At 44.7% G+C, this 23,358-nt stretch overlaps 1 protein-coding gene across 1 annotated transcript; it reads right to left on the bottom strand.

The window, feature by feature from the left end:
• Positions 1-9,358: 9,358 nt before the first annotated feature.
• Positions 9,359-17,664, bottom strand: SINHCAF (SIN3-HDAC complex associated factor). Its single transcript, XM_003202433.4, has 5 exons — positions 17,495-17,664; positions 15,518-15,617; positions 14,144-14,270; positions 12,559-12,709; positions 9,359-11,677 (listed from the first exon to the last, which is right to left on the bottom strand). Exons 1-5 carry the CDS (start codon positions 17,620-17,622, stop codon positions 11,515-11,517), a joined length of 669 nt encoding a protein of 222 aa, XP_003202481.1. The 5' UTR covers positions 17,623-17,664; the 3' UTR covers positions 9,359-11,514.
• Positions 17,665-23,358: the final 5,694 nt, after the last annotated feature.

The raw sequence follows: 23,358 nt of genomic DNA, 5'->3' as shown, positions 1-23,358 counted from the left end.
TTTAGATGGAAAACATCCACGTTCCCTGTTATGTCGCTGTAATGCCCACCCATGGCACTGCTGTGAATTTCACACCACCCAAGATTTACCAGTTCCAGCTGTACACCTTCATTTATTCATGTCAAAAGACTGACTTTCCTGCGTAATTCAAGTGCACTGTTCCATTGCAGAACATTCCCTAAAGCTGTGGCCAGTTGAATTTAGGTATCTCTGCTGTCTACAGAGAAACAGGATAGGGAAACATACAGTAAACTCAGTGGATCTTAAAAAAAGTCCATTACAAACTACATCACTTTGATTTCATAAAGAAGATACTTGGCTATGATGGCTACATGAAATGCCAGTATGATTTATAACTCACTTCTTAATTTGCCTTACTTCAGTGGCTCACAGGCTTTCAATCTCCCTTACCTGATAACTGTGGGTTTTTTTCAGTGTCACGGAGGAGCCCCAGACCTGGCACATCCCCAAGCATGAAAGGGATCCACGCAGCACAAAGTGATGCTGCTCAGCTCCTCTTCTGCTCTTTGCTTCACACGGTGGGATCTAGCAGAGCAAATACAACGTGCCAAACCCAACAATTACAAATGGCCCTCACAATTAACATAAAGAAAACATTAGGAAATTTCCACTCACGAGCAAATGACCTTTGTCACAACTAATCACAATACAGTTATTTCCTCTGAACTTCTATTTATTTTCACTTAGAAAAATTACAGCAGTTTATTGGGCTACAAAATGTTTCTAACTTTCTTTCGTATGTAGCTGATGTTACTGCTATATTTAGGAACACCATCCAAGCCTACAGGCAGTTGAACAGAACTTCACATGGGAATTTCCCTTGGAAATTGGTATCGTGTTTGGTTAGTTGAGAAGATGATCTGCAGATGGAGATGACTGATAGGTGAAGAAGAAATGAGGGTGCTCCTGAGTAGGTGCATTTTATGTGATCACTGTGCTGTCAGCCCAGCGAAACACATGCTTAAGTGCAGAAGACATCAAATTGAGTTTAAAGACACGCTTAGTACTCTTCCAGTTAATCCTCAGATTTCTTTAGACTTTTAAAAAGTATATTGGTTAGCTAATGAGTGGTTTGTGAAACCCCTGTTAACGTCTTCTCCAGCAAATCCCGTGAGGGCAGAACTGCACACAGCTTCACGAACTGCATCCAGCACTTCTATGGGAATCTCACGGCTGTCAGGAAGTTTCCTACACCAGGACAGGATGCTTGTGGTCATGTGCAGCACTCTGACAAGGGAAGGAAGTTAAATGAGTTTTTCCTTTAATCATCAGCTGATTAGATTCATCTTGCTTCCTTTTCTATTTGTTCTCCAAATAGCCCATTGTCCTGTAACACCTGTGTCAGGCATTTTTTCCATTGGCGCTTCTTCTTTGTAGCAGCCCTGGGCTCCCTGCTTCCCTTCTTCATCAGACAGTTACACAAGATGAAGTGTGCAGCATGCAGATGAAGTGCTGCAAAAGAAAAGATGCCTTGAACTCATTATTTGGAGAGAGATGCAGCAATGAACTATTTGCGATGCTGATGGAACAACATATGAAATAAATTAAGTGGAACTGACTTTGCCCTTTTGCATACGATAATAGAAAGTATAAAAGCAATGTCTTAAAAATGATTAATCTGATTGAAATTATTATACTTTTATTTTCTACCACGCACGTTAATAAAAGTTGTGACAGTGATTTCTAAGTAGATCACAGAGAATGGTGAGCCAACACGCGTGCTTTAAAACTGCAATGTGAAAATTTCAGACTGTGTTGCATAGTCATGAGGCCTGTTACTTGCACATTTAATTTCCCTTAAACACTTCCAGCCCAGCGAATGACTATAATTATGAGATGAATGTACTGAAGCCTGAGTAATTTTTTTTTTTTACCTCTATCCAGATTCTAAGGCAGGTAGAAGTGATGATAAGTGTGTTTTTAAAGAGTCAAACATCTTATTTATTCTGTTGGGCATGAGCTCTCAATTAATTTGAAAGTGTAAATGAATTTACAGCTCGTAATAGATGACAGAAAAACAGTCTTGAAAAACAGAGATCCAATTTTTCACTGTGGTGTGTTGCTCCAAACAAACAATGCATTTATAAGGGCTATGGTGGAAAGCATGTGGTAATGGTCAGCTAACATCCTCACTTCATTTACATGTATTTTAACTAAAAATAAAACAAACTTTCAGAAAAACTGAAACAATACTTCATTTCAAAATTTCCAGGGATTCCAGAAGATTTCCCAATCCTTTACTATTAAATCTCACAGTACTGCCAATAGCCCTTAGCAAATGTGACATTTATAGCCGTTTTAAAGCCCATTTGTGCCATTAATACAGGGTGCTGAACGTAAACAGAAATCAGATTTGTGTTCTTCCTTTTCAAATAACTACTCATCCTCAAAGACTATAACACGAGGAGAAAATTTGAAACAGGAAGAAGCAATTTGCACTTTGTTCCAGTTTAACAAAAGCAGCTCAGACAGCATCAGTTTTGAGCTCTCTTCTCATTAATGTGAGTGGTAACGTGGCAGCAGCTTACCAAACAGGGAGGCAGGCAGCAATGTGTACAGCCTGGAGTCCCGCATGCTTTCCCATCGCAGAGCACAGAGCAGGGAGGGGACTTACAGGTCAAACGTAGCCACAGGCAACCAGAAGGGATAATCCCTCACATAAACACTGCCCTTTTATTTTAGTCAGTTCAAAAGTTTGTAATCCCCAAGATGTAACATTAAGAGAAATCTGCTTCGTGGCTTGAAGCTTGCAGACATTGCTGCTTTTAGCCCAATTCCAGCAATGCAGGAAGCCATGAAGAGCTGAGGTGGACAGGACAGAGCTGAATGCCCTGTCTGTGCCACCCATTCACACAGCATTGACAATAGCTGCAGGTTTGCCTGCATAAACCAACAGAGGCCATGCAGAGCTGCCTTCCAAAGAGGCGAAAGTGCCTGCACAGCAAACATGTCTTGCATGGAGAGCTCATCACACAGACAGTGCAGAACTGCCTCCCGTCTGCTGACAAAGAAGCAAAAGTGATAACTGATGGTTACTGCATGCTAACACCACTGAAAATCTGTTGAAGTCTGTATATTTCTCAGCTCTCCATTTAGTGCTCCCTCCCTCGTACATCCGTATTCTGTCAGACCTTTCCTAAAAGGTGCATTTTTCCTCTGTGATGGGAAATTCATTTTACCAATGTTATAACTTACATTTAGAAAACTCAAAAGTTATTCTTTTCCATTTCTTCCTTAAAGGCCACGTATACTTAGTCTTTATGTACTGAAATCCATTTGGGTTCTGTCCCCAGTTTCCATTTGCTCCGAAGATTTGAAAAGACAAGAGAGAAAGAGAGGAAGAGCTAGGATACAGCATAACTAGATCTCACTGTTTTCCTTTCTAGGGTAACTTGACAAAGCCATTTGAGTTGTATCTGCTCCCAGTGGAAAGAACAGGCTCTTCTGAGTCCTGCATCTAAAGCACGATTTGGTCCTTGATACTTAGCGGGCTTCACAAGCAATAGATGTTGTGCATGCCTCCTGCATGCCCTACACTTTCACTCCTGGAAGATATAAATCACAGAAAGAGTATTGGCAATTTAGGAGAAATGAAGGATGCCAGAGCCCCTCGGTGCAGCAGCAAAGCCTAACTCCTGATTTATGGCCCAACGCGCACTCTCACTAAAGCAAGCTTGACAAAAGGCTGTAGGTGGGTGTAAGATCAATTTATCTCATGGTTAAAGGTGGGGAAGAAGTCATGCTCCCTTGCCAGCTTCCTTTGAAGCAGAAGGGCAGCCCAGAGATCATCTCTTTGGAGCACATGAATGTAGAGAGCCAAACCAAGTCAGATCTGCAGAGTCATCAGAAAGCAATTATAGCCTAGGTGTCAGAAGGTGAAATACTCAGGAGCTGCAGCACTGCTGACTGCTGCGGTACTGTGCTGATCCATATTCCAAATGTTTGGGAGCAGACCTGGCAGAAGGGCAGCGAATCCTCTACAGCTGCCTCCTTGAGATAACGGTAACCAATGTAAGACGGACATAAATGAAGCATTACAAGGAAATACAAACGCTGTGAAGCTCTGCCTTTAGATAAACCAATTTTACTCTTAGTTCCTTAGCAAGACAACTGAACTTCTTGAACACGACTCTTGTTCTTTTGGGACACTTCAGACACCTTCTGAGGGAGGCAAACAGAAGAATTTGCTGCAAGTAAAGGTTAATCTCTAGCTGTGAACACATGCGAGCCCTGGCTTGGGATGGATTTTCGCCTGGCTGCAAACATTATCCTTTTCTTCCTGCTCATGACATTTTTGTTTTGTGGCTGCTCAATGGCTTTCTGGTGCTAGCCCTGTACTGACGTACACCTCATATATACCCTCTTCCCCTACTACACAGGCTTCCCTACCATCTTCAAAGCAAGAAGCTGAATGTATTCAGCACCCATCAGGATCAGATCTGCTGTAAGGCAAAAAGAACCAAATCAAATACACTGTTCATTTGCATTTTATTTGCAAACCTGCAGAGCGTGCACATCACAAATAATTTCATTCAATCACTCTATGTATTTTAAAGCAAAGAGACTTAAAGGGAAAAAAAAAAACAAAAAACAAATTCAAATTAGAACATGTAGGAAGATCTTAGGACTCTGCTTTAACCAGAGAGCTGATTGACTAGAGTGCTGATGGTCTGAGACCTTAAGTGCCTGGCATCAGCACAGAGGGGAATTTATGACTGAGTTTTGTAATCTGAAAATAAGGGTTTACATGAAAAGATTTGAGAAGTCCTTAATGAAAATATTAGCTTAATGAAAATATTAGCTTAATGAAAGCTAATGCTGTGTTCTTACATTTTACTTCCCTTCTAGTTATGTGTAAAGGCACCAAGGAAGAAGCTTTGCTATAGTTCAGGCATTTTAGATGATAACTCTCAAATGAGAGTTTCGTTATTATTTTAATAGTTCCTCTGGTTCCTCAAATTTCAGAAAAAATAAAAATCTCGATATTTCTGCCTCTTTGTCTATCATCTCATATACATTAAAAACTAGATGGTAGCCAAAGGACAAAAGGCGCTGTAGTGGCACCAGCCTCCTGGACAGCTTACCTATGGGTAAGTGAGAGGGCACTGTGTGAAGCTGGGAATTCTACTCTTCGCAGTCAAGGAACAACTCATCACTGAATAAGCCTCCCTTCAGTAGACATCTTAATTTCTATATAAAATGGTACCTCCCTCACCTTCAAGTGTTTTCAAGCCAGTCTCCTTCTGCCTCAAACTGCCCTCCAGAAGTTGAAGGCAGCTCTAGGAAGGTGACAGGGAGAGATGCAGAAGCGGTGAGCAGAGCTTGCTCCACATTCACCACACAGGCCAGCACAGCCAGCTGAACTTACCCAAAGGAAACATTCTCCATCCAGCCACATCCTTCCCTGCCACACAGGCTTTACACCATCTGATTAGCAGCCTAGGAGAACTGCTCCTTTTCTTGTTCCCTTACTACTTTCCAGCTTTTATTACGTGTGAGAGGGCTGAAGGACATTCACAACTCCGGGCCAGCAGGAGCACGCTCAAGGAGGCACAGCATCTGGCTCGCTTGCTACTCCATAAGCCTGTACATATAGTAGTCAGAGAATACGATGCTGAGCCTGGCTGAACAGCCAGCACTTTAGGGTCCTGCAATTCACACTGTCCAACTGGGATCAGTCCTTCAATGGTGCTGAATGCTAACAAAACTCAGAGAAACATAGAATATCCTGAGCTGGAAGGGACCCACAAGGATCACTGAATCATAGAATCCATAGAGTTACAAGAGACCTTCAGAAGCCATCTAGATCAACTCCCCTACAATGAACAGGGACATCCACAGCTAGATCAGGTTGCACAGGGCCTGATCCAGCCTCACCTTGAAAGTCGCCAGGGATGGGGTATCAACCACATCTCTGGGCAACCTGTTCCTCACCACTGTCACTGTAAAATACTTTTTTTCTTATATCTAACCTAAATCTCCCCTCTTTAAGCTTGAAGCCATTTCCCCTTATTTTATCACAACAGACCCTGCTAAAGAGTCTGTCCCCTTCTTTCCAGCAGCTTCTGAAGGGCTGCTATCAGGTCACTTCGCAGCCTTCTCCAGGTTGAACAGCTCCAGCTCTCTCAGTCTGTCCTCGTAGGAGAGGCGTTCCATCCTTTGGATCATTTTTGAGGCTCTTCTCTGGATGCACTCCAACAGGTCCACATCTCTCCTGTAGTGAGGACTCCACATCTGGATGTAGTATTCCAGGTGAGGTCTCACCACTGCAGAGCAGAGGGGCAGGATCACCTCCCTCATCACCTGCTGGCCACACTTCTTTTGACGCAGCCCAGGATATGGTTAGCTTTCTGGGCTGTGAGGGCACATTGCTGACTCACCCAGCTTGCCATCCACCAGTACCACCAGGTTCTTTTCAGTAGGGCTGTGCTCCATCCTTACACCCCCCAGCTTGTATTGATAGTGGATGTTGACTTGACCCAGGTGCATTTGGATTTCTTGAACCTCATAAAGTTCACTCAAGCCCACTGCTCAAGCCTGGCCAGGTGTCTCTAGATAGCATCTTATCCCCCTTGTGTGTCCAGCACTTATCTCCAAACAACACCACCCAAAATCCAAACCCTGTGCCTGTGAGCAGCACCCAAATGCAGCTTGAACTCCATCAGCTCAGGGCCACGTGATGCAGACCCTGTCCCTGACCCCCAGCTGCCCTCCCCTGACACAGTTCCATGCCGGTCCCTCGGGCCCTGTCGCTGTCACACAGAGCAGAGCTCAGCGCTGCTCTCCGCTCCCTGTCAGGAGCTACTGCCGCCATCCGGCCTCCCTCAGCTCCTCTGCTCTGTACTGAGCAAATCCAGGGCCCTCAGCCACTCCTCTCACATCAAGGTAAGGCTGCACAGCACAGAGCAGCAGAGCCCCTTCCTTCAGCCAGTGGCAGTTGCTGGGCCTGGTGCACCCCACAGTACAGTTGACCCTTTGGGCAGCCAGGGCACACTGCTGGCTTACATTCAACTTGTAAGCCAGAGCCCAACTCATAAACAGTCTCACATTCTATGGGTCTTTAGTCTAGTGGTCCCATGGGTTCAAGCACACCAAGTGTCTGTTCTTTACAAGACAGATTACTGAAACAGCTGAAACACCTTGGTGGGGCATAGTAACCTGGGCAAAACAGGAGCTGCTCGTCTCTACCGCATGTCCTGCCTGTTTCCCTACCACTCCAGGGTTTGGTGTATGGTATCTGTGGGTCATGCTCTTGCATACTTCCCTTACTCTGAAGGAGAGGTGGCAACAGCACAGCCTGGCTTTCTGTAACTCCCAGCGCCTCTATCAGGCAGCTCTCTAGCTGGCCACGACAGCTATTTGGTAACAAGCCTACCTAGGAGATAAGGAATTCCTTGTAAAAAAAAAAAAATAAAAAAACAAAAAAGAAAAGAGTATCTTAGGTTTTTGTTCAACAATGCATCATTGGGATGGAAAACAATTCAAAGAGTAGACCCTACTACACATTTCAACACCAAAACCACGAAGAACCTGAAGATGGTCCCGGCTGAACCTGCGGCTCAAACACAACTCGCAGAGGCCAAAGGTGACCAGCACAGCATGCCAGCCCCTAGACCCACGTGGCGGCCGGATAAGCACCAACCCCACAGCCGGGCGGGCGAGGGTGGCGCCATTTCGCGTCCCGCGGCACCTGCGGGCGGTGAGGGCACCCCCTGGTGGCGGGAGGCTCCATCTGCGCGCCGCCTTCGCCCGGCCGCGAGAGGCTCTGTGCCGGTGTGCTCACGTAGTTAGCTGCTCATTGCCTTCACCTGCACATCCCGCGTGTTGGGTGCTAGGAGTGACGTTTAGCACGAACATCCCTTTTTCTTTCATATCAAAACTGAACTTTTGTACAACCGTTAGACCGTCATCTACTCAGAAAGCGGGTTACAGACTCAGCAGCACAGAGAAACTTCCACGTGATACAGATTGGAATGACATCTGTCCCCATGCAGTGCCATGCAAAACCTGTATCCAGCAGCACACAGCACTGAACTTGGGCTTTCAAAGTCTGTGTTCCGCTCCTAGTCCATGGGTGAGCTCCAGCAAAATGCCTTCAGGTCACATGCCTTGCTCTCCTCACCTTTCAGGCAGGCATAACATAACCCTCTGTGAAGCACCTTCAGAGCGCTCGCAGTGGCAGGTGTTTGTTTTAGCAGATGCCACGCTTCCTATTGGGACTGATCCAGGCAAAGCATGGAAGGGTTTGAGCCAAAACTCTGCCTCCTACTGTCACTGCCCTGCTCTCCGCAGAGTCCTGTCTTCCTATTGTTCCAGTAGCAGCAACACTCCTCCACAGCTGCAGTCCTCCATCAAGGTTATCTGCTTCACAGAACTCTATATAGGAACTGCTACTGAACACCCTCAGGTTACCCCGACACATCAGCAGGCACAGGAGTGCAGCAGCAGGGTAACAAAGTCCTTATTTGGAAGAAGGTGGGCATGGCAAGGAGTGGGATACACGCTATTTTACATGCATCTGTAGCAGATCATGTACGTCCAAAACAGTTGGTATTGCACTAAAAATCACATGCTGGTGGAGTCACGCAGTCTGTGTAGAGCTTCCACTGGAACAATTTGTTTCTATGCAAACTTCTGGATATCATTTTGCTTAATTTATAGTAAAAAGCCAGCATGTCATCAGTAATAAATCAAAAGTTTCTCCACTTAAGTCCAGAATCATCTCTTGCAGAACACCATTAAGCTTAAGGCTTTCTTCATTGTCAGAGAATAGACTCGTCTTCTAAGCACCGTTACTCATTGCCAGCTCCTGCCTTAGACCATGCTTCCTCCAGACTGCTGGAGCTCATCCAGCTGACTCCGCCTGTCGTGGGAAGAAAGATCACAGGCTCCAGCTTCAGCACAGGAGCACTCGTTTCTTCCAGTGCCTCAGCTGGATCTGGAGAGGGACGTTCCCACACGCTGTCAGCACTTTACTCTGAATGCTGTTGCTTCCACTAGCTTTGTGGATGCCTGTGAGCTGTCAGACAGCAACCCTCTAGAGAACACCAGCCAGCACCACCCATTTCCAGAAAAGGAATGGCTGTTACACAGCACAGTGCCCAGGGACAGCTGGAGAATTCTGTCGAGGCAGCTACCCACCACAATAAGCACTGTATCCTTCCCCTGCTCCGCTCCTCTTCCTAAATTAAATAGAAAATGACTTGTTGCAAAGAGAGTTGTCTCCCTTCCCTCCTCCAAAAAAGCAAGCTTTGAAGTCTTGGTCAAATAGACAAATGAATGCATAGGCTGGTTCAAACACTAAGCTTAATTAAGTGGACAGTTAAATAAACAGGAGTTCATTTTCTAAATAAGTCTAAATTTATTCATTACCCTAGTAAAAAAAGTTTGGATTACAAGTGTCTGAACAGTATAAAAGTACAAAACAGGTTCCATAGATTTCTAATACATTAATACAAAGTGCATGACTACATACAGTTCATTCTGCATTACTACCAGGAATGGAACAGGTGGGAGGGAGTGGGGGAAGCAGTTGGCAGTTGAAATCTAGCAATAAATAAATAAATACAGAAGAAGAGATGATCCGTATCAGAGCACTACCTACCATCAGTACTGCAGCCTCGGGTGTACAGAATTACTGATGCTGAAAACACAAACTCCAGTAAAGGCAGGTGTCTGCAAAAATAGCCAGTACTCTTGCTGAGGTCCTTATCAGACATGACCAACCTAGTTAGGCAGTTATACAAGTATCCACTCATTTGGTTGCAGATGAAAAGCAAGGCATGTATCTTTGTCTTCCCTTCAGAATCTCAGGGAGCTTGGAAAAAAAAAAACCCAACACAATAAAAGAGCAATGAAAGCTATAAGATGTAAGGCTGTGATAAGTCAAAGCCTTATCTGATGTCCTCTCCTCAAAGGCTGGACTACTCAACAGACGGAGAAAGGAAAAAAAAAACAGCTTTGAGGATGGAGGCTCCTCTTAAATCCTGCATATCCTTTCCTACCTATATTTTAATTTGCTAACTATTCCCATTTCAGGAAGTGAGATTACACAGAAATCCAGTCCTAAGCCCTACCCACCAAAGTTTTATACGGATGGCAACAAGGAAAGCTTGTAGCATCCATTGCAGAACATCCCAAAGAGTAAAAAAAAAAAACCCACAAAAAAACCCCTTCCCTCCCCCCCGAAGCAAACAAATAAACAAAGCATAATTCTCAAGTTACACAAATTAAACCTTCATAAAGGAACATGAATCAATATGGAACTAAAACTGCAGCACACTCCTCCAGGAAGCTGCTATCACCCTAAAGGCAAAGTGGAGTTTGAAGGAACATCGCACTGGTTTGCACACAAGTTCAGCTGGGAATCTTTTGATCATGTATGCAAACAGAGCTGCCTCTATTCAGCACAGCACCAATCCTAACAGAAGTCCAGTATTTACAAAAGCCTTGATCTGCTGGTGAGAAGCTGTGGGACTCCAAAACAAGCACTGTGAATCCAAACCACAGGTTGGAATCAGATTGTGTCCCCAGACCTGAGCCTAACTTGCTTAGCAAGTGGCTTGGTCTTACGTCAAGCCTGAAACCAGCAAGAAGTCTTTTTTGTGGTCACATTTTAGCTGCACTAGGCCGAGAGATATAGCCGTTACCTAGTTATGGCCTTCGTCTACACCTAACTTGGGCATTGGGTTGTTTTCTTGGTCCTCCTCTAATCGCCAGTCAGTTACTACACATAGCCCAGAGGGCCTGCTGCTAGGTTAAAAACAAACAAGAAGAAGTCTCCCATCCATTTCACCGTGTTCAATTCTCAGGCAACTCCTCCTCCTCCTCCCTTCCTAGCTAAGAAGGGAAGTGCTCCTACCCCTTCCCTAAGAGCATCTGTTGTTGGGAGGCTTTTTCAGATAACTATCACTTACAGTAGAGATGTCTGCAGTTAACAGTCTGTCATATATCTGTCTTTCTTACAACGTCAGTAGTATAGGGTGAGATCTCCACACCTTCAAAATATATATATTTATACAACTAGAGAGGTGACAACATTTATATGTATTAGTTCATCTCATACATGTCTAAGAATGAAATATTTTCTTGGGGATTTAAGGGAGGTTACCAACCAACTTAAAAAATAAAAACCCTTACAACCACCATTTCTTTCAATACAGAAAGATGAACTACATACACTTTAATATACAAAACCCCGTCCTCAAGTTCATTTGTGAAGGGAGTGGGAGGGAAAGATAAGAGGGACAACCTTGCAGCAGCATTCAGCTTCACTAAGTGTTCCATAGCATCTTAAATATTATGTACAGTCTTTCTGAAAGGATACAAACTAGCTTCAGAGTTTGTGGAATTGTAGCAGTAAAACCCAAAACAATTCTAGGGAATAGTCTTTTGGCAGCACAGGCAGGTGTCCAATGTGAACAGAGTCACTTTTCTAGTATTTTTCCAGAGAATAAGAGGATCTGTATAACTGTCTGCAGCTCTCCAAGGAAGTCACCACTCCTCTTGGGTAGAGATTGCTGGAGATTGTGGTCCTTCTTGTTCTGGCTTCTCAGTGGCAGACTTCTTATTGCTACAGCAAGGCTTGAAGAGATGAGTGTCTATGAGGACTTCCCCAAAACGCCCTTTGTAAATAATTCCACAGCAGACCTTTTGCCTGAAAGAAATAGCAAGCAGAGATGCAGACAGGTTGTGACACTGATTCCTTGAGCCTCAACATTGTTTGGCAGTGACAGGAGGGGCTGTCCAGAGAGAGAAAGCAAATAAATGTCTAAATCCACATCATAATTTTGGGGAAGGAAAACCAAAACCAAACCCAAAAAGACCACCACTAACAACAATAACCAATCAAATAAAACCACACACACACACAACAAAAAAACCCATGCCTACATAAAACTAAGCCTCCCATTTTACTTCCCAGAGAAATTTCAGCTACGCAGCTATCTAGGCTAAGCTAACCTTGACAACAATGCATTTAAAAACACTATTTGAGGAGGCAGCAAAGTCACCAAGATTCCAGTATAGCAATTGCTAAACAAGGGATTAGTCTGTCACAACACGTAATAAAACAAACCCATCAGCTCTAAGAAAATCTTGTGCTTTTCCTCTCAATTTTTTTTTTTTAAATGACCACCATCACAGGTCAATCAAATTTAATGCTAGGTTACTCTTCCCTTGACAGCAGAACATATGGTAACATATGCAACATGGTAACTTGTTGCATCTACAGAGCATAGTTTTAAGACAAGACAGTAACATTCAGAATATTGTTTGTTACTCCCAAAAATGTAAGAACATCTGTCTAGATAGCACCTTATTGTTTAAGAACTGGAGGGAGATAGGGGAAAAAGTCTTGAATACATAGTGTTCCTTTCCAGTAAGACAGACACTGTAGAATACTTAGTGACTTAAATGATATCTCTAACACAAGTTCAGCAGCAGCAGCACCCTGCAAGCTCCTGAGGAAGCAGTCTTGATCACTGAATATGAAACAAACTGTTGTCTGTATAGAGCACACCTTCTGTTTCATTTTACCTTTTCCAATACGTGAGATCTAGAAAGGAAAAAACCGGTGTTCTGCTGGACCCAGCACTCATCTCTGTGTCAGAGCCCTCATCAGATTGGTTGCTGTAGCAGGGGGACTGAGCTGGGGAGGCACTTGAAGTGGTGCTGTGGGCATCAGAGTCTGCAAGGGGGGGGGGGGGAGGGGAGGGAAAGAATAAATGCAACAATTAAGACATGCAGCAACTCATCCTTTTCCTCACTTCAAAAGGTCACATGCAGATGGGAACCAAAGAGAAAGACTTGCGTAATTAACAAAAAAAGCCTAATAGTAACCCATTTTTCTTGCCCCTGCCTACTTCAAAAGATCCTTGAAAGAACATCTGTCATCATTTGGGAGACTGGAGCAGGTCCCTGTGTGTGAAGGACTGCAAAGAGGTTCAGGGTCAGAGACCCTAGCTCTCAAATGCAGCCTGTGCAGCACGCTACACTTCAGACACGATCCTGGTTCCTCTCTGTAATCACTGAAACACCGTTGAAGCTGGTCAGGACCTTTGCATCAGATACAGCCCTTCATTGCAAATCTCCTTTCTTACTCATTAAATTAAAATCCTGCAAAGCTCTTCTGATTAGAGCAATGGATTAGGTAGTTTAAAGCTCTAGCTGGGACAAAACTGTAAGCTGTCAACTTTAGGTACGCAGATGCATATCTAAATAGAGATACTGCTAGCTTCTTTTTTAATTGCCTCTACCACCTACAGTAACACAATTCATAAGAATTGACTACTGCATGTTGGCTGAGTAGATAAAAGCTCCTTGGGTCAAGGCCTTCACTGGTTCTTCTGAGAGCACTTCCTTCAGGTCAGGTAGAAGGATAGAAAACAGAGAAGATCAAGACAGCAACAGTTAAGAAGCTACAAGGTTTGCTTTAGAGGAAAAAAATTGCTGACATATTTAGAGTGTTATTGACAGATAGATACGGATTCATATCTTTCCCACAAAGCTATTTGAGAGCCTAAGTGCTAGTGGAAAGAAATCACTGAGACTGACAGAAGGTGTAAGGAAACTGTACAGAGGAACATGGTAGGAACTTATGGAGTACGTGCGTATGTTGGGGGGAGGGGGCAGAACACAAACAGGCTAAAAAGAAAACCTAGGTTGAAAACATACATGGAAGAAAAAGATTGATAGTGGTATCAGCAGAGCAGCCTTTCTTGAGAGGAGAGAGCTTAAAACTATCATAGCAAGTTAATGAGAACAGGAGGAAATATCTTTCAACTTCAATGAGGGCTTTGTCCAAGAAGTTCTTCCAAGAGTTGTGTCATTTAAGCTTGAGATATAAACTACTCCTTCCAGCCCTGCTTCTAATCCTCTCCTTGTCACTTCTCCACCTGACACAACCAGCCCCCTTCAGACACTCATCCTGCACACAGTCTCCCCTTTCATTCCACCCCCTCCCCAAGCACACAGAGAACAAGAGGAGGTTACAGGAACAGAGAAAGCCTAAATGTGCAAGAGCACAACTGAATCCAGGAGGCGACTCAACATGGTCACTTAGCAGTAAGTTATTTTAGGGGAAGCCAAAGTTTATAATCAAAATCTGTTTGGATCTACTTACTATGCCGCTTGAATTCTTTTTGCAGCTTGCTGATTTGATTGCTCTTTATTCTGCTTCCAGAGAGAGTTTTCATTTTCTTTGGTTTCAGTGTTGTTTTCAGACTGGGTCCAGCTCTGGCATCTACCACCTACACAGAAAATGCACACAGTGATCCTGAATTATGCCCAGATACTGCCTTTGTCAAGATGTCTGCACTGATTTAGCTGAAGATGCTCACAGAATCATTAAAGTTGGACTGGATGATCTTAGAGGTCTTTTCCAATACCAGTCCATCCCCACCCTGCCCACATCCCTCAGTGCCACATCCACACAGTTACTGAACACTTCCAGGGATGGTGACTCCACCACCTCCCTGGGCAGTTACACTCTCTCTGAGAAGAAATGTTTCCTAATATCCAACCTGAACCTCTCCTGTTGCAACTTAAAGCCACTTCCTCTTATCCTAGAGCTGTTACCTGGGAGAAAAGACCAACCCCACCTCACTACAACCTCCTTCCAGGGTGTTGTGGAAACGCTCAAAAACAGCCTAGTTAAAACAGCTCTGCGTACTCACACTTATATTTCACTTAAATCCAGTTTATAAGAGGCTGAGTTTGTAGGAAAAGGCGGCAAACCAGTTTCAAAAGAACATTCAACTAAACTTACATCTTCTTCCTATTTTGACAGATTCAGTTGAGTAGGCAATGGTTGTTTACATCTACAGAGGCTCAACCAAAAGAATGACAACTAAGCATTTACCCTAGAGACTGGTTTTGTTGTTTTAAATCATTAATGTAACTATTTAATAAAGCTAGAGCTAGTAATAATTATAGTTCTGGATCCTGTTCTCACCAAGCCTTCCTTTATAAATACTGTTACATACACAAAGAATCCTGATCATCTTACCAGCCTTAGGCCCAAACTGAATTACATAGATCAAAACAGAACATATGAGCAGGAATAGCTGCAAGATATTAGTCTTTAATTATCTGATTAAACCGCATTCATTTGTGTGTTGCTCGGAGTAAGTCACCTTGCATGTTCAAGCTATTAAAAAAAAAGTGACCAGTTTTGGACAGAGGCCAAATCTATAATATTTTGAGTGTCATTAGAGACTTCTGGATAAAGTTATAAGATTGTGAAAACAAGGAATTACAAGGTAGGTTAGTCTGCGTGACTCCATCCATGGCTTGCACCATCACAATTTGCACTTAAGTCTAACAAAGACAAGAAGTATTCCAGGCAAGTTTTAGAAACGTTGGGATTAGGGAAGTTAGGCATATGGGAATTAGCAACCCCTGAATTCTTTCCAGTGCCTCCCCCTCTGATATAGGAAGGACTGAAGTAAAAGGCAAGTTAATTAGGGGCAAGGAAGAAATAGATAAATTAACTAACGTGATTCCAGTTTTTTTTGGATCCTGCTGGCAATTTTTTCCATCTTTTCACCAAAAGGACACAGGCATTGCAAATGTCTCCTGAGCGGGCCTCGTGGAGCCTGGTAAAAATGAAAAGCAAAAAAATCACTTTATAACAATTAATAAAAACAATCATGCAATAACAGTGTCAGAAGCACAAGGGAAAGGGTTCATTCTGAAGTTCTGACTTTCAGGCATGACAATTAATCTGGGGTGCTTCATCAGTGCCATTTGAAGACCAGGTGTCACTTTCAGAAAAATATTATTCCATGTAGAAATAAAAGACACTGTAATTTGCCACCAGGAGGAGGCTAAGAAAACCCAGCCCCATTACCTTCTGTTGTTTGTTTTGTTTACCTTGTTTTCTTTTAAACTACAGCTTCAGTGATTGGATTGATTTGATTGGAGAGAGAGAGGGAATAATCCTATTCCTTGAGTGTAAGCAGGGAACAGAACTCTGAGATCTGACAAAAGCTTATTCAGCTCTTAGCTTTCTCACAGAGTTTCGAGGATGAGTAACAAATACCATCCAACACACTGCTGCATACATGCAGGATAGGGTTTCAGAAACAGTAGTAACTGGAACGACAGCAATACTTGCTTCCTTCTAACAAGCTTTCTTCAGAAATCATTTCTCCAGCTAATCCACACTAGAGGAATCCACACTGAAGGGGAGACAGAGTCGGGTTTTCCAGCTGTTCAAATGAGAGGACTTTGAAGCATATATAGATGAATGGGGCAGGCAGGCTCAGATAAGCCCTTATTTGTTCAGAGTTAAGACTGCATTTTTCACCTTGGCAAACATATTTCAGATAGTGCAAGACCAAAAGCCCCAGTATTCTGCAAGCTTCTTTACTTCTGTTTATACGTATAAAAAAAAGCAATGGGCCTTCAGTCGTTCCACTGCCAAGGGCAGCAGCCAAGAATTACGACAGCAAAAACTGTCAGCATCAGATTTATGAACAAAAATCCATGGTCAATACAAAGCACTGTAAAGCCATACATGAAGGGGGTGTTTCTAGAAAGGGAGGTGGGGGAAAAGAAGTAAAGAGACAAGGTAAAGACTCACAAAGACTGCAAAGATTTGCACACGTGAAGTTAAAAGCTTGAGACAAGAGAAGCAATACTGATAAAACACAGTTTTTAACAGCACATGTGAGTTAAACTTTGGCCTAAGATTTTGATGAGAGTCAATCCAGTGAGACTGGAAAGAAAAAAAGCTGAATATAACAACATATTTTTCTTGGGAAAAAAATTTTGAGGAAAACTACAGCAGCAGCTGTTTATTTTGAAATTTTAGTGAGGTAATCAGAAGAATTTGCCTTGAAGACAATTCAATGACACATATTTAGACAAAATCGCAAAGTTTCAAAAAGTTAAAAGGCCACAGCAGCTGGTACAAGAAATCACTGCTATTTAGTTGTTCGGAAGCATCAGTAACAAAAACATTAGGCATAGCTTTGATTAATTGGAAAGTTGATTAATTAATTCTCACTCTTCATCGGTCCCCAATGAGAAGTTATAATAACATATCAATAAGCCTTATCAGAACAACAGCACCACGAGCTAAAACAAGGTACAAACTTTATCTCATGTCCTCGAATCTCCAGAATAACAAAAAGCCTCCACAGATCCACACCGCCCTCCACCTCGTGCAGGGATTTACACCTCTAAGGATCACAACTAAGTCACCACACATGCTGTGAGGGCGAAGAGGAATTGGCCAGAGCCTTCAATGCTGTCATCTGCTGAAGCTCACATGATCAGCCACAGCAGGCTAATAACCCAGCAATGCCACACACAGCAGAGGAACCAGCCCTACAGTGGGACAGTCACAAGGAGGCTGGGGCTTTCCCCCACCACCTACCAAGCCAACCACATCTGACAGTGCATCAGGTGTGCAGCTTGGAGATCAACACTCTGAGAAATGCAGAGTTGACTGAAGGAAGATTCTTACCCAAAACAGTTCTGGAAATCCTTTTCGTAGCGTTTACTGTCAGTGAAACGAGAGCTGGAAGACTTAGCTCTGCAAATACAGCAGCCCTCTATACTCCGGTACATCTTCGGTTTGTGAAAGCCAAACATTTTTTCCTCCCAGCTGTAGCCTGCTGAAACAAACAGGAACCGGTGTTACTTATCACTTTTTAGATACTGAAAGCAAAACCTGTGTGATTCACTGGGTAAACCAACACTGGGCTGTAATTCAGGACAGGTAAGAGCACCGGCCTAATCTATTGCTTCCAAAGAGCAGATGCACCTAATCCACACCTTATTATCTTACAGAAGAGTGAACAACAGCTGGGATATCAAGCAATATCCATCATGACTGCACAGTTCTCCAAGTGCACGCCTACAGCAGCAGCATAACCCAGAGGTGCAGATGCAGTGCAGGAAAGCCATACTCATTCCAGCAGCCAAGCGGGCTGCAGGACAAGCCGTGCCAACCCGCCCCAGCCCCAGGTCACAGCAACCAGGCTGTCATCATTACCTACCCTCACTGCAAACCCGCCGTGCTGAAAGCGAGTAGGAAAGTGAGTAGGAGTCACTTCAAACGAACTGCAGCCATGCCTCCAGGCTGTGGGGCAGACATACCTGAAAAGCCGCTCTAAGAGCAGCAGGGTGGAGCCCCCCCAGCCCTCAACGGAGCACAGCACTGGGGAGCTGTTCCTGACAGCCAGGCCCAGACAAGCAGCCTCCACAGCAGCAAGAGCTCTTACCTACACACGCTTTCATGAAGGGCACCCCGCTCAGATAGGCCTCCCCACCCCCAGCCCACGGTGCTCCCCAGTGCATCATGCCTTCAGGCCCAGCCTGAGAGGCTGCCAGAGGGCACACAGGTCCCACAGAGCACCAAGTGAAGAGGGTGCTTTCCTGGTGCGGGCCCAGAATGTGCATAAGGTCTTTGCTAGCCACATGGGCTGCACAGAGCCCATGTCATGGCCACACAGGGACTGCTCCAAGAAGGTCTCTGTTTGAACAGACTGTAGTTTGCCCAGCCAACGTCATAGCAAGGCCTCTGACATTTGTCATCCAACACATGCAAACTGCTCAGTGGGGACAGCCCACTGCTGACAGGAAGCTCACCGAGAACAGGCTTCCACTGCTGAGAACTTCTGCTTTTAAGAACTGAAAGGAGACAGAGCCATGCAAATAACACAGTTTTCTCCCTTCCTCTAACAAAACCGTCAAGTCTCATAGAAGCTAACAACAACAACAAAAACAACTTATCTCCACCACATCTATTGAGAAGTCTGGTGGCTGAAGGAGGGCTTTCTGGAGAGCATCTCCATCACATGTGGGAGAATCTGGTCAGTGGGAACTCCCAGCCACCTGGCAAGCCCAGGGACTGCCATGCCCCAGTAAACCCAGCTTAGTCACTGAGGAATGCAGGCGGCACATCTCCAAATCTTCACCCACAGCAGTGCAAGGGGAAAGACTTGCATGCTTCCATGAAATGACCATGATGACCTAGCATCACACTTATCTTACTGACAGACAGGTGCTACACGTAGGGATAAATAACCTGCGTGTTTTTGCAGGATCACAGCAAGTCAGTCAATCAACCACCCAGGCCTGAACATGGTCCTCCATGCGGACTAATTCCAGCTATACCTCCAACCCCACAGGGGAAGATTAGAATATATGGACACTGCAAGACAAACTTCTGCTGTCCCAGGCAGCAAAGGACAGTAGAAATTTGAAGAGAAAAAAAAAAACAACACTCATTGTGCCCAAACCACTCACAAAGAAAAGGTAAGGGACATGCACAAACTGAATGAGAGAGAAAGATAGAATGGATGTTCTCCCTTTCAACCAAGGTTAACACAGCTGTTTGGCACACATTTGAAGCACTGCACTCCTTCGTGCACGTTTGCAGCACAGGCTCACCTCAAGCCAGGTTCCCCCAAGGATGACTACTGCACACAGCCAGAAGCATCACCCCAAATGCTTCCTATGAGACTCTCTGCTCCCTTTATTAGCACAGTACTGGCCAGGAGATCCAGTTCGTACCCTTGGACCGTCTTGACAAATAAAGGAGTGTCCAGGTACACACTTAAGAGTATGTACTTTGTTTCTCAGCATGCAGCATTGCCCTTCAGACAGATGCCTCTCAGGGATACCGTGTTTAACGAGCCTCTGGGGACTCAACAGCACAGCACCTTCACTGGGGAATTTCTAGCTACCAAACAGTGGCTTCAGATTATGTGACTACCTTAACCTGCAATCTGGTGCTTTTCCTTAGAAAGACAAGGGGTAACTGCAGACAAAAGGTTCATGAGAACTACAAAACTTAAGCAGCAAGAGCATTCTGATTGTTACAGGGCAAGACACAATACTGATCTCAGCTACTTGATTTTCTAACCCAGTTTCTCCCAGAAATCCAGACACTGATGAGACAATCTCTGCCACCAGCTGGTATTTATATCACAATAGAAAGAAGATGCATGTTTTACAATTAATGTTCTGGCAAAGGCTGGCATCAAACATATATTCGGAAAATATTTTGTTTTGCATTATTGCTGCCATTCTCACAGGAGCAGCCTCTCAATACAGTCTTTCAATAGAAGGGAAACTAGTGCCATCTGTTTCCCACTTGATGAACGGTCAGTAACGGTATTACCATATATCATGCCTGAATGGGGAAAAGCTAGTAGCAAAACCACAAGTAAAACACATTTCTCTGACAAGCACAGTTGTAAATGGAAGGCATCAGTCCAGTTCCACATTTAATCTTAACCAGTGGCATTTGACCATTATGCACTAAATATTCTGTCAGCTGCAGAGCTCAACAGCTAATGCAGACTGCATTTAAGTCCACAAGTACTTACCAACACTGCTAAACTTAAAGTGCTCCATCTCAACTTTCATTCTAAACCGTAATTGTCTGTCTAGTGCTGGAGTTGGCATTATTTCTCTATAGACTTAGGTGTAGTTAGGACACGTGACTGGGCCATTCAAAAGGTTTAACTGAAAGCTTTGCAATGTAGATGTCAAATTAGAATCAGGGAGTCAGATTTTCCAGTTGGTGTAACACAGGCTAGCTTTCCTACTACTGTAATGCATTAATCTCAGCTGTGGAAGCTTAACCATGTGAAATTTGGGACAGATAAAAAGAAGCCAGGTGGGACTACAGCTCCATAAAAGTTAAAAGCATCACACAAGACAGTTTTGCCAAATTTAAACAAGGTATTTTAAATATATGAAGTCTTTTAAATTAGCAGCTGTGCAGAAATGAAAGGGACCACTCACCAGCAAAAAACAAATGCACACAACCCCCCCCCAAAAAAAAAAGAAGAAAACCCAGTGGGGCACATTTATCAGTCCGCTGAACTGGAGATGTACCTGCACTATGTAGGGAATGCTACTCCCTCAAGTCAGAGAGAAAGCGATCCTCATCCCTGGTCCCCCTGCAGACAGAGAAGCTGTTGTCCCCCCAAGTCCTGCATTAGCAACTGGAATGGAAGGAACAAGTTCTCCGTACACCTGCCCTGACATTTTAGGAATAGCAGAAAGTCAGAGTCGAGCAGAGAGCAGCAGAGTAGGCGGGGAAGAAAAACACACCCTGCTTATTACGTTTGTGAAGGGTTGGTACAAAGCAGCATGCATCATATGCGTGTGAGAATTCTTTCATGCTTTTGTTGCCTGTCAGGACTAGAAATTGGGACTCAGTTTTCTTTGCAAAACTTAATTTGATGATCTAAATTAAAAGGTATTGCTTCAGATGCTCATTAAGATTTCAAGTCAAGGAAGAACTTCTGAACTTTTCAGATTAAGAAAAGCTGAGCCGCTTTCATTTGCCTTCCCAGATTCCTCTGCATTCTTCTTGATCACCCAAGAAGAATGAGAAATCTGTAATAACAGAGAGGAAGGAATTCCTAGAAGGCAGGCACGTCTCCCTTTGTAACACAATTATCAGGCCACGTCAGAAGGAATGCGCTCACCTGCTTCTCATGAAGCTGAAAGAAAGCACTCCCCCATGTTACAGGAGAACCAAAGGATGCCAGTCTGACTACTCCACACCTCTCTTCTCCTGTCTCCTCGCTCTGGCCTGGATCATTCATTCTCTGTGCAACACAAAGCTCCCAGCACTTTGAAATACAGAAAGGCTACACACTCTGTCTTCTGCATCAGCAAGCGCATACACCCAGGCACACGTACACAAACAAGTAACACATCCAGAACTGCCTAGGGTGCCTTCCCTTCCTCTGTCTGCCCAAAACTTTACTGGAAGGAAAGTGATATTTGGCCACTGCTACAATCCAGGCACACCAGAATGAAGCAGCATCCTGCAGACTTCTAACTTGATAAGCTCAGCTAAATCAGTGAGGCAATTCTTACACCGGTCCTGTCTGCAGCTACCGCTGTACAGCAGTGAGATCTCAGCATAACAGATGCAACTGGCAGAGACTCCCAGACCGCACTGAAATTAAACCAGACGTTGCTTTTCCTTGTTTAAGACTCCCACAGTACTCAAGCTAGGTCACAGCCATCCTGAGTGAAACTGTCAGTAGCCAGGCTGCAGAGGAGCCTGCTGACCTGCTGATCTTCTATGGGAAATGCAAACGCGATTCATTTACACAAAGAAAAAGAGTGAAAGGCCGAGGTATTGGGCGTTCCTGCACGCTGCTATGCAGCTACCGCTCCAGAAGGGATAGGCCAAAGCATGAAAACAATAATCAGTAAGATTTGCATAAGGAAAAAAGAAATCCCAAACCTGTCCCACCTGCAGACATTCCATTTCCAAAGACGACTTCCCCCTCTTGAAACTCCTATTGCAAAACTAAAACCACGCTCAGCTTAAGCAGGAGCCCCGCAAGGAAAACCTGAGCTGCTCGATGAGTTCTGTCCATGATGCTTATCTGTGTGCACTGCAGCTGTTAGACGCTGCCAGCAACCACCTGCTGCTGGAAGAGAATCATGGACACTTGGATCACAAGACACTAAACAGGTTTTATTAGAAGGTTAGAATATCTTATGAGGACTGCAACAGAAGTAGTAGCAGGATAGTGAAGTCACTTCACCTAAGACACTTCCATGTCTTTAAGCAGTACCAGCAGTCATTTCATGTAGACTTTGGACAGAGCACATTCTACAGAAATTCACAAGCCCATGAAATGGAGCCCCACCCCGTGTTCTGCTGAGCCACTGCTCCCAGCCTAGGCCGGAGGGCTGCCTTACTTCTGCTGGACAGCCCCAGGACACAGTGGGCTCAGAAGCAGAGCTGCACGCATCGCTCACCTCAGAGATTTAAGAGAAGCTGCGTTGAGAATCAGTGCAAAGCACTTTAGTGACACTGTTGTTCCGTACAAGGAGGGCAAACCTAACGCTGTTTATTGTAATCTGGGTGAATACTCCAGCACTCTTCACTTTTTTTAAGCAGAAAGCACTGCTTTCTTCTGACAGGGGGAGCCGCACAGAGCCACGAGCTTCCAGAGATCCCCCCCGGCCGGGAAAGGAGCAAAGAGGAACTTTTCCCACCGGCTGAGGAGCTCACTGCCCGCTTCCTGCAACAGCACAACGCCGCAAGCCCGGAGGTGCGTCCGAATACCCCGCGGCTGCAGCTCACTGCAGAGCCGGGAACACTCGGCTGCCTCCAACGACTCGCCGACACAAAGCCCTCCAGCGCAGCGCCTACTCCGAGACTCGTGTCATCTCTTTAGTTTAAGAAAATCGCGGACCACACAGCGAGCCGGCCCCGCGGAAAAGGGGCTTTCCGCAGCACGTGCGCCGTGCGGGGCTGACAGCCCCACCTCGGGCAGCGAGCACGTGGTGTCCGTGCCCGAGCGCACGGCTCAGCCTCCGCCGCAGCGGCGGCCGTGC

The sequence above is a fragment of the Meleagris gallopavo genome, chromosome 1, assembly GCF_000146605.3.
Source record: "Meleagris gallopavo isolate NT-WF06-2002-E0010 breed Aviagen turkey brand Nicholas breeding stock chromosome 1, Turkey_5.1, whole genome shotgun sequence".
NCBI lineage: Eukaryota > Metazoa > Chordata > Aves > Galliformes > Phasianidae > Meleagris > Meleagris gallopavo.
The sequence above is the reverse complement of the archived record's forward strand: the minus strand, read 5'-3'. Positions and strand labels throughout refer to the sequence as shown.

Excerpts from the sequence above, each read along its gene's own strand:
- SINHCAF (XM_003202433.4), bottom strand. The coding sequence starts at position 17,622 with ATGTTTGGCTTTCACAAACCGAAGATGTACCGGAGTATAGAGGGCTGC. Across the intron at positions 12,710-14,143 it reads AAAAGAATTCAAGCGGCATA|ACTCTGATGCCCACAGCACC; the intron begins GTAAGTAGATCC and ends CCCCCCTTGCAG. Across the intron at positions 11,678-12,558 it reads GATCTCACGTATTGGAAAAG|GCAAAAGGTCTGCTGTGGAA; the intron begins GTAAAATGAAAC and ends TATTTCTTTCAG.